General features: G+C 38.2%; 2 protein-coding genes across 3 annotated transcripts in view; one reads left to right on the forward strand and one right to left on the reverse strand.

Annotated features, from left to right (window-relative positions):
• The window catches only part of pdap1b (pdgfa associated protein 1b), a 2,721-nt gene extending 1,154 nt beyond the window's left edge, over nucleotides 1–1,567 (reverse strand). The window contains exons 1-5 of one of the 2 annotated variants that reach the window (XM_061065326.1): nucleotides 903–1,567; nucleotides 729–830; nucleotides 518–639; nucleotides 242–383; nucleotides 103–162 (exon numbers count right to left, since the gene is read on the reverse strand). In XM_061065326.1, the coding sequence (XP_060921309.1) occupies nucleotides 118–162; nucleotides 242–383; nucleotides 518–639; nucleotides 729–830; nucleotides 903–1,067 (576 nt within the window). In that variant the 5' untranslated portion in view covers nucleotides 1,068–1,567 and the 3' untranslated portion in view covers nucleotides 103–117. Of the gene's footprint in view, nucleotides 1–102; nucleotides 163–241; nucleotides 384–517; nucleotides 640–728; nucleotides 831–902 lie in introns of those variants that run through there. The other variant, XM_061065325.1, reaches the window with a different exon arrangement.
• A 466-nt stretch (nucleotides 1,568–2,033) lies between these two features.
• On the forward strand, nucleotides 2,034–4,420 carry bud31 (BUD31 homolog). Its single transcript, XM_061026776.1, has 4 exons — nucleotides 2,034–2,226; nucleotides 3,385–3,507; nucleotides 3,685–3,851; nucleotides 4,041–4,420. The coding sequence occupies exons 1-4, from the start codon at nucleotides 2,133–2,135 to the stop codon at nucleotides 4,089–4,091; spliced, it is 435 nt and encodes a 144-aa protein (XP_060882759.1). The 5' UTR covers nucleotides 2,034–2,132; the 3' UTR covers nucleotides 4,092–4,420.
• The last annotated feature ends 7,681 nt before the right edge of the window (nucleotides 4,421–12,101 follow it).

Below are 12,101 nucleotides of genomic sequence, written 5' to 3' on the forward strand. Positions count from 1 at the left end.
CGTCTGCTTCTGTCGTCTGCGTCTGTCGTCTGCATCTGTCGTCTCCGTCGGTCGTCTGCTTCTGTCATCTGCTTCTGTCGTCTGCATCTGTCGTCTGCACAGGTCGTCTGCATCATTTCAGTATGTGCAAGTTTTTTCCTCGGGCTGAGGCTGCGTCTTTAGCTGCAAATAAAACAGAAGATGTGTCACATATTACAGAAATGTTTATTTAAAGCAATATAATAATAAAAATGTTTCTAACCTTTTTTTTCCTCCTCGCAACCTCCTTTCTCGGTTTCCTGATGATGGCGAGACGAGCAAGGTCGGCTTTCGCCTGATCCGTCTTCCCCGCTAAGTGCATCTTCATGTAATGCTCCTTCGCCTTCTGCTTCTCGATCTCCTCTGTGTGTGTGTGTGTGTGTGTGTGTGTGTGTGGAGAAAGGTAAAAAGACGTTTTTTCGATGGTTAGCTTCGTTCTCTCCAGATGTTCATTAAATATCATTTTAGTTCAGCGTGTGTTGAGGGTTACGGCGAGCATCTCTCTCTCCTTGATAACTGTTTGGGCTCGTCCACCTCGATCTGCGTCACCTTCTTGAACTTCTGAGCGACTCTGTTCGGGTTCTCGATTTCTATCAAACCCTCCACGCCGCCTCTCCTCCTCTGAAAACACAAGAAACGATTCACAGAATACACATGATGGTCGCAGGTCAACCCACCTTCAGGAGGTCAAAGGTCAAAGGTTAACTCACCGCTGAGTCTTCGTTGTCACTATCGTCTGAACCGGATGCTGGAAGCTTCTCCTCTGATTGGTCAATCTGAGCAGCTCCCGCCTCCTCCTGCTCCTGTTCATGCTGAACACAACAATAAAAAACATGTGTTCATCGAGTTCAATAAACAACATCAACAAACAAAGATAAACAAACCTCCTTCCTCTCCTTCTCCTCCTTCATCTGAGCGTCGATCTCCTCCGGACTCGTGTAGGTCCGCAGGCGACGTCTGTGTCCTCCTTTCCTCCCTGAAGAAACAACAATCTGAAATAACTCCACTAACTGTGAGTGACTCTGAGAGCGCTCCTCTCCTGTCTCCATGACAACAGTCTGTTACTAACGGCCGCTATATGACCGACGCTGCTCCGTTCCCGATCAGACGCGAAGCGAGGAGGATGAGAGTAGAAGACACGATCTGTAGGAGACAAAACTACAGAGAATATCATCCGTTTGGAAAAGAGCGGCGATGATGTCAACAGCGACTCTCTGAGAAGTTGAGCGTTTGGAACGAACACGGAAAAAAGAGGCTGCGTTCTCTGCTCGTTAACCACCTCTCACTTCAGTGACACATCAACCATCCACAGAATAATTATGATTAACTAAAGATTACTCCGTTAGATAAATATAATGAATATAATACAAGACAATAAATATTACTGAGAAACAGGAAGTTTGTCTTCATGTGTCCCATCATGAACAGATTCAGCTAACAGCTGCTGTGATGCTAGCTGTGGCTAACAGCTGCTGTGATGCTAGCTGTGGCTAACAGCTAATGAGATGCTAGCTGTGGCTAACAGCTGCTTTGATGCTAGCTGTGAGTTGAAGCAGCCCGAGCTAACAGCTAACAGCTAGCCTCGGTATGAGTAACTTTACACTGAGGGCTTTCCAACATTTTGCCTGTTTACAAACAAACAAACAGAATAAAGGCCCTTATTCATTTGTAGTGAAAACATTTCCTGCTTTAAAACAGTAAATCTGACCGTTACCATCACAACAGATTTCATTCAATGAAATAAAAAAATATATGATAAGATTATTTATGATCAGGCATTATGTCGAGGTACTAAGGTGCTAAAGTGATGCAATGACAGATTCTTTTTCATATTTAATCCACTAAACGTCTCCAAATAAATGATATGAATTATAAATATCGTTATTTTTATGATGAATCTCAAAGTAACAAGTGTTTGAGATAAAAAAATAAAAAAAGAGAGACTTTAAAGTTTATTTAACCACCAACTGACGGAGTGTGTTTATTCAGGGCAGTGACGTCATTCAGGAGAGACAAACGGGCCCCCGTGTGACGTCAGAACTTCGCGCCTGAGAAGACGGAGCGTAGAGGAAACATCGTGATCTTTCTTCTTCGTTTGACTCTTTTGAATTAAAATGCCGAAAGTGAAGAGGAGCAGGAAGCCTCCTCCGGACGGATGGGAACTCATCGAGCCCACTTTGGACGAGCTGGACCAGAAGATGAGAGAAGGTGAGCCGGAACAAGATAACCGTGAAGCTGGGGTGTTGTGCGGAGATCTGCTCCCGTGTCCAACAGACCCCTCACATAAATACTCAAGTATATATATTTATATCATATATATTAATGATATTTAGTAAAGATAAACTGTGAAAGCCACAGGTCTCGAGTTTTAATCACTAATTATTCAATATTTAATTCTAACATTGCTATCAATGCTAAGCTAACTGTTTGTTTGTTTTACCCTACAGTCAATAATAAATAATAAGATGTGTTCAATGACCACACACAGACACAAACAGTGTTGACTTGACCAGGTCCGTGAACACATCTCGACCAGGTCCGTGAACACATCTCGACCTGGTCCGTGAACACATCTCAGTGAAGACTTAAAGATGGAAGAGCTGCAGCGGGTCCATAAACTCTAAATAATAATAATAATAATAATAATAATAATCTTATTGTCCAAACAAACTCAAAACATCATGGGAGCAGAACGTGGACCAATCAGAAGACACCGATTTATACTCAAACACAGCTTTCTCATCTTTCTGAAGTTACCCCCCCAACAGTTACAGGCCGGTTTTGTTTAACTCTAACCCGCCGCTATATTTATATTTTTTCGTCATTATCAGCTTTCTCCATAGAGCCTGTTAGCATAGCTTCAAAACAAAATGGCGGACGTTAAGTTTGGATTCTGGGAGTGACTTCCCACCCACTGATCTTTGATTGGTCTGTAGCTTCAGCTCCTTTTCAGACTCAGAAATACAAAGATTTCCCATCTCAGGGGAAAATGAGGGCGGGATGCACGACCATTCAAAAATACTACCAGGTTTCTAATGTTACAAAGCTAAATGCTAACGGATGAAGTCTCCCTTTAAAGACCTTTTCTGATCCAGATTCGGGATAACTTTGAAATGTGTTGTCATTCGAGTAAAGGGTAACCCTAACCCTACTGTCGGTGAGCGGTCTTTGTCCTAGTTTTTGCGATTTGTCTGGCTCGGTCGGCCCCCGTCTGCCTTTTTTGGGGGGCGGTCAGTGAGAGGAATCTCTCTGATTGGCTGTTTGGAGGCTTCATTTAACTCCGCCTCTCGACTGGTGCGCTTTAAGACGCTTCAGGTTCAGGTTTGATTCTCTTTCTTACTGGGAAACTGCTTCTTCTTGTTTCAGCGGAGACGGAGCCTCACGAGGGCAAGAGAAAGGTGGAGTCTCTTTGGCCGATTTTCCGGCTTCATCACCAGCGGAGTCGATACATCTTCGATCTGTTTTACAAGAGGAAAGCCATCAGCAGAGGTTCATTTTGTTTCTTCTTCATCATTCATTCTTTATCAGTGTTCCATTAGTTTGTGTTTAACATCTGAATCTGGTCCATAGAAACACTCTCTGTATGTCTTCCTGTCTGTCTCCTCATAGAGCTCTATGAGTGAGAGAGTTCACCTCTGACCTGTCTTCCTGTCTGTCTCCTCATAGAGCTCTATGAGTATTGTATAAAGGAAGGATACGCAGACAAGAACCTGATCGCTAAGTGGAAGAAGCAGGGCTACGAGAACCTCTGCTGCCTGCGCTGCATCCAAACCCGAGACACTAACTTTGGAACAAACTGCATCTGCAGAGTCCCCAAGAGCAAACTGGAAGTGGTGAGTCCGACCCCCTTTTAGTCTGTGTGGATATGAACCGAGACAATGCAGAAGATCTGTTGTGGTCTCCTGTGATCTGGTCTCTTGTGATCTGGTCTCTTGTGATCTGGTCTCTTGTGATCTGGTCTCTTGTGATCTGGTTTCTTGTGATCTGGTCTCTGGGTGTAACTCTGCTGTGTTTCTCTGCAGGGTCGGATCATTGAATGCACTCACTGTGGCTGCAGAGGATGTTCTGGTTAGCAGCCGCTTTCTGAACATAGAAACCTGAGACAGTCAACGGAAACCAACGTGATCTTCATCATCATCCTCAGCTGTCTTTATGGGGGGGGGGGTCATTTTTTATCATTATAGTTGATGTGTTTTGTTTTTACATGTGGGGCCCTTGACTTCCAAAGCTCAAAGCAGGAAGTGGTGTTTGTGAAGCAGGAAGTGGATCGGGCCGTCACTGGACTCGTGGCTGTGAAGGAAAAAGAATATTCTGATGTTTGGTTTTTTAACGGGCTGAGAGGAAAGTGATGTGTTAACTTCTTGTTGTTGTAGTTTGATTTCAATAAAACTTTCTGATGGACCGTCTCTGTCACCTGTTGTTTGTTTTTAATCTTCAACATAAACAAACCTAACCAATTAAAAAAAAAAAAAAAGATGATGGTTCCATAAATCACAACAAACCTCTAAGTGTAAAAGATGTGTTGGAGTTCTGCACATGCTCAGTTCCTCATTGGTCAGCTTCCTGGTTGGGTTAGAGTGACGTCAAGGCGAGCTGATGTTTGAACATAATAAGGAGAATTAACCACGAGCAAGCGGGAGGGGGCGGGGACGTTTACATCATGGGACCAGTTAGATCTATGTGCACATGAAGAAGCTGCTTGTGTTTTTGATTTACATTCTAACCCTATTTATCCTGGATATTGAAGTTTCAAAGTAAGAGTCCATTGTTGTATTTCTCCTCAAGAATAATCAGTGAGGGACTGGACCACCAGCTCCCCCTGCAGGCCAGCTGATGTAACTGTTTCACTCTGACGGCGCAGCAGATCTGCTGTCCGTGGAAATATTGAAATCTCAAATTTAAAAAGGAAACTAATAATAACTTTAATGACAGCACCTTTCAAAGTGCTTTGACGGACAAAAAAAACATGAAAAAAACTTCAAATAAACAGTTTTAACATGATGCATTTCAAATTCATGACACACATCTACATTTAACTGATCTACATGTTAATCTACATGTTACTGATCTACATGTTGCTGATCTACATGTTGTTGATCTACATGTTGCTGATCTACATGTTGCTGATCTACATGTTGATCTACATGTTGCTGATCTACATGTTGATCTACATGTTGCTGATCTACATGTTGATCTACATGTTGCTGATCTACATGTTGTTGAACTACATGTTGATCTACATGTTAATCTACATGTTGCTGATCTACATGTTGATCTACATGTTGTTGATCTACATGTTGCTGATCTACATGTTGCTGATCTACATGTTGATCTACATGTTGATCTACATGTTGTTGATCTACATGTTGCTGATCTACATGTTGCTGATCTACATGTTGATCTACATGTTGATCTACATGTTGATCTACATGTTGATCTACATATTGTTGATCTACATGTTAATCTACATGTTGCTGATCTACATGTTGATCTACATGTTGATGATCTACATGTTGATCTACATGTTGCTGATCTACATTTTAATCTACATGTTGATCTACATGTTGCTGATCTACATGTTCCTGATCTACATGTTGATCTACATGTTGATCTACATGTTCCTGATCTCCATATTGCTGATCTCCATGTTGATCTCCATGTTGATCTACATGTTGTTGATCTACATGTTGCTGATCTAGATGTTGCTGATCTACATGTTGATCTACATGTTGTTGATCTACATGTTGATGATCTACATGTTGTTGATCTAGATGTTGCTGATCTACATGTTGATCTACATGTTGTTGATCTACATGTTGATGATCTACATGTTGTTGATCTACATGTTGATCTACATGTTGCTGATCTACATGTTGATCTACATGTTGATCTACATGTTGTTGATCTACATGTTGCTGATCTACATGTTGATCTACATGTTGATCTACATGTTGTTGATCTACATGTTGCTGATCTACATGTTGCTGATCTACATGTTGATCTACATGTTGATCTACATGTTGCTGATCTACATGTTATTGATCTACATGTTGATCTACATGTTGATCTACATCTTGTTGATCTACATGTTGATCTACATGTTGTTGATCTACATATTGCTGATCTACATGTTGATCTACATGTTGTTGATCTACATATTGATCTACATGTTGATCTACATGTTGCTTGTCTACATGATGTTGATCTACATGTTGATCTACATGTTGCTGATCTAGATGTTGCTGAGCTACATGTTGATCTACATGTTGTTGATCTACATATTGATCTACATGTTGATCTACATATTGCTTATCTACATATTGATCTACATGTTGCTGATCTAGATGTTGCTGATCTACATGTTGATCTACATGTTGTTGATCTACATGTTGATGATCTACATGTTGTTGATCTACATGTTGCTGATCTACATGTTGATCTACATGTTGATCTACATGTTGTTGATCTACATGTTGCTGATCTACATGTTGCTGATCTACATGTTGATCTACATGTTGATCTACATGTTGCTGATCTACATGTTGTTGATCGACATGTTAATCTCCATATTGTTAATCTACATGTTGCTGATCTACATGTTGATCTACATGTTGATCTACATGTTGCTGATCTACATTTTAATCTACATGTTGATCTACATGTTGCTGATCTACATGTTGTTGATCTACATGTTCCTGATCTACATTTTAATCTACATGTTGATCTACATGTTGCTGATCTACATGTTGTTGATCTACATGTTGCTGATCTACATGTTGATCTACATGTTGTTGATCTACATGTTGATGATCTACATGTTGTTGATCTACATGTTGCTGATCTACATGTTGATCTACATATTGATCTACATGTTGTTGATCTACATGTTGCTGATCTACATGTTGCTGATCTACATGTTGATCTACATGTTGATCTACATGTTGATCTACATGTTGTTGATCTACATGTTGATCTACATATTGTTGATCTACATGTTAATCTACATGTTGCTGATCTACATGTTGATCTACATGTTGATGATCTACATGTTGATCTACATGTTGCTGATCTACATTTTAATCTACATGTTGATCTACATGTTGCTGATCTACATGTTGTTGATCTACATGTTCCTGATCTACATGTTGATCTACATGTTGATCTACATGTTCCTGATCTCCATATTGCTGATCTCCATGTTGATCTCCATGTTGATCTACATGTTGTTGATCTACATGTTGATCTACATGTTGTTGATCTACATGTTGCTGATCTACATGTTGTTGATCTACATGTTGATCTACATCTTGTTGATCTACATGTTGATCTACATCTTGTTGATCTACATATTGCTGATCTACATGTTGATCTACATGTTGATCTACATGTTGCTGATCTACATGTTGATCTACATGTTGCTGATCTACATTTTAATCTACATGTTGATCTACATGTTGCTGATCTACATGTTGTTGATCTACATGTTCCTGATCTACATGTTGATCTCCATGTTGATCTACATGTTGTTGATCTACATGTTGCTGATCTACATGTTATTGATCTACATGTTGATCTACATGTTGATCTACATCTTGTTGATCTACATGTTGATCTACATGTTGTTGATCTACATATTGCTGATCTACATGTTGATCTACATGTTGTTGATCTACATATTGATCTACATGTTGATCTACATGTTGCTTGTCTACATGATGTTGATCTACATGTTGATCTACATGTTGCTGATCTAGATGTTGCTGAGCTACATGTTGATCTACATGTTGTTGATCTACATATTGATCTACATGTTGATCTACATATTGCTTATCTACATATTGATCTACATGTTGATCTACATGTTGCTGATCTAGATGTTGCTGATCTACATGTTGATCTACATGTTGTTGATCTACATGTTGATGATCTACATGTTGTTGATCTACATGTTGCTGATCTACATGTTGATCTACATGTTGATCTACATGTTGTTGATCTACATGTTGCTGATCTACATGTTGCTGATCTACATGTTGATCTACATGTTGATCTACATGTTGCTGATCTACATGTTGTTGATCGACATGTTAATCTCCATATTGTTAATCTACATGTTGCTGATCTACATGTTGATCTACATGTTGATGATCTACATGTTGATCTACATGTTGCTGATTTACATTTTAATCTACATGTTGATCTACATGTTGCTGATCTACATGTTGTTGATCTACATGTTCCTGATCTACATTTTAATCTACATGTTGATCTACATGTTGCTGATCTACATGTTGTTGATCTACATGTTGATGATCTACATGTTGTTGATCTACATGTTGCTGATCTACATGTTGATCTACATGTTGCTGATCTACATGTTGTTGATCTACATGTTCCTGATCTACATTTTAATCTACATGTTGATCTACATGTTGCTGATCTACATGTTGTTGATCTACATGTTGATGATCTACATGTTGTTGATCTACATGTTGCTGATCTACATGTTGATCTACATGTTGATCTACATGTTGTTGATCTACATGTTGCTGATCTACATGTTGCTGATCTACATGTTGATCTACATGTTGATCTACATGTTGATCTACATGTTGTTGATCTACATGTTGATCTACATATTGTTGATCTACATGTTAATCTACATGTTGCTGATCTACATGTTGATCTACATGTTGCTGATCTACATGTTGATCTACATGTTGATCTACATGTTGTTGATCTACATGTTGCTGATCTACATGTTGCTGATCTACATGTTGATCTACATGTTGATCTACATGTTGCTGATCTACATGTTGTTGATCGACATGTTAATCTCCATATTGTTAATCTACATGTTGCTGATCTACATGTTGATCTACATGTTGATGATCTACATGTTGATCTACATGTTGCTGATCTACATTTTAATCTACATGTTGATCTACATGTTGCTGATCTACATGTTGTTGATCTACATGTTCCTGATCTACATTTTAATCTACATGTTGATCTACATGTTGCTGATCTACATGTTGTTGATCTACATGTTGATGATCTACATGTTGTTGATCTACATGTTGCTGATCTACATGTTGATCTACATGTTGATCTACATGTTGTTGATCTACATGTTGCTGATCTACATGTTGCTGATCTACATGTTGATCTACATGTTGATCTACATGTTGATCTACATGTTGTTGATCTACATGTTGATCTACATATTGTTGATCTACATGTTAATCTACATGTTGCTGATCTACATGTTGATCTACATGTTGCTGATCTACATGTTGATCTACATGTTGTTGATCTACATGTTGCTGATCTACATGTTGCTGATCTACATATTGATCTACATGTTGATCTACATGTTGCTGATCTACATGTTGTTGATCGACATGTTAATCTACATGTTGCTGATCTACATGTTGATCTACATGTTGATGATATACATGTTGATCTACATGTTGCTGATCTACATTTTAATCTACATGTTGATCTACATGTTGCTGATCTACATGTTGTTGATCTACATGTTCCTGATCTACATTTTAATCTACATGTTGATCTACATGTTGCTGATCTACATGTTGTTGATCTACATGTTGATGATCTACATGTTGTTGATCTACATGTTGCTGATCTACATGTTGATCTACATGTTGATCTACATGTTGTTGATCTACATGTTGCTGATCTACATGTTGATGATCTACATGTTGATCTACATGTTGATCTACATGTTGATCTACATGTTGTTGATCTACATGTTGATCTACATATTGTTGATCTACATGTTAATCTACATGTTGCTGATCTACATGTTGATCTACATGTTGATGATCGACATGTTGATCTACATGTTGCTGATATACATTTTAATCTACATGTTGATCTACATGTTGCTGATCTACATGTTGTTGATCTACATGTTCCTGATCTACATGTTGATCTACATGTTGATCTACATGTTCCTGATCTCCATATTGCTGATCTCCATGTTGATCTCCATGTTGATCTACATGTTGTTGATCTACATGTTGCTGATCTACATGTTGTTGATCTACATGTTGATCTACATCTTGTTGATCTACATGTTGATCTACATGTTGTTGATCTACATGTTGATCTACATGTTGCTGATCTACATGTTGATCTACATGTTGATCTACATGTTGTTGATCTACATGTTGCTGATCTACATGTTGATCTACATGTTGATCTACATGTTGTTGATCTACATGTTGCTGATCTACATGTTGCTGATCTACATGTTGATCTACATGTTGATCTACGTGTTGCTGATCTACATGTTGTTGATCAACATGTTAATCTCCATATTGTTGATCTACATGTTGATCTACATGTTGATCTACATGTTGATCTACATGTTGTTGATCTACATGTTGATCTACATGTTGCTGATCTACATGTTGTTGAACTACATGTTGATCTACATGTTGATCTACATGTTGCTGATCTACATGTTGATCTACATGTTGCTGATCTACATTTTAATCTACATGTTGATCTACATGTTGCTGATCTACATGTTGTTGATCTACATGTTCCTGATCTACATGTTGATCTCCATGTTGATCTACATGTTGTTGATCTACATGTTGCTGATCTACATGTTATTGATCTACATGTTGATCTACATGTTGATCTACATCTTGTTGATCTACATGTTGATCTACATGTTGTTGATCTACATATTGCTGATCTACATGTTGATCTACATGTTGTTGATCTACATATTGATCTACATGTTGATCTACATGTTGCTTGTCTACATGATATTGATCTACATGTTGATCTACATGTTGCTGATCTAGATGTTGCTGAGCTACATGTTGATCTACATGTTGCTGATCTACATGTTGATCTACATGTTGATCTACATGTTGTTGATCTACATGTTGCTGATCTACATGTTGCTGATCTACATGTTGATCTACATGTTGATCTACATGTTGCTGATCTACGTGTTGTTGATCAACATGTTAATCTCCATATTGTTGATCTACATGTTGATCTACATGTTGATCTACATGTTGATCTACATGTTGTTGATCTACATGTTGATCTACATGTTGCTGATCTACATGTTGTTGAACTACATGTTGATCTACATGTTGATCTACATGTTGCTGATCTACATGTTGATCTACATGTTGCTGATCTAGATTTTAATCTACAAGTTGATCTACATGTTGCTGATCTACATGTTGTTGATCTACATGTTCCTGATCTACATGTTGATCTCCATGTTGATCTACATGTTGTTGATCTACATGTTGCTGATCTACATGTTATTGATCTACATGTTGATCTACATGTTGATCTACATCTTGTTGATCTACATGTTGATCTACATGTTGTTGATCTACATATTGCTGATCTACATGTTGATCTACATGTTGTTGATCTACATATTGATCTACATGTTGATCTACATGTTGCTTGTCTACATGATGTTGATCTACATGTTGATCTACATGTTGTTGATCTAGATGTTGCTGATCTACATGTTGATCTACATGTTGTTGATCTACATATTGATCTACATGTTGATCTACATATTGCTTATCTACATATTGATCTACATGTTGATCTACATGTTGCTGATCTAGATGTTGCTGATCTACATGTTGATCTACATGTTGTTGATCTACATGTTGATGATCTACATGTTGCTGATCTACATGTTGCTGATCTACATGTTGATCTACATGTTGATCTACATGTTGCTGATCTACATGTTGTTGATCGACATGTTAATCTCCATATTGTTGATCTACATGTTGATCTACATGTTGATCTACATGTTGTTGATCTACATGTTGATCTACATATTGTTGATCTACATGTTAATCTACATGTTGCTGATCTACATGTTGATCTACATGTTGATGATCTACATGTTGATCTACATGTTGCTGATCTACATTTTAATCTACATGTTGATCTACATGTTGCTGATCTACATGTTGTTGATCTACATGTTCCTGATCTACATGTTGATCTACATGTTGATCTACATGTTCCTGATCTACATATTGCTGATCTCCATG

Source organism: Labrus mixtus, chromosome 20, assembly GCF_963584025.1.
Source record: "Labrus mixtus chromosome 20, fLabMix1.1, whole genome shotgun sequence".
NCBI classification, from domain to species: domain Eukaryota; kingdom Metazoa; phylum Chordata; class Actinopteri; order Labriformes; family Labridae; genus Labrus; species Labrus mixtus.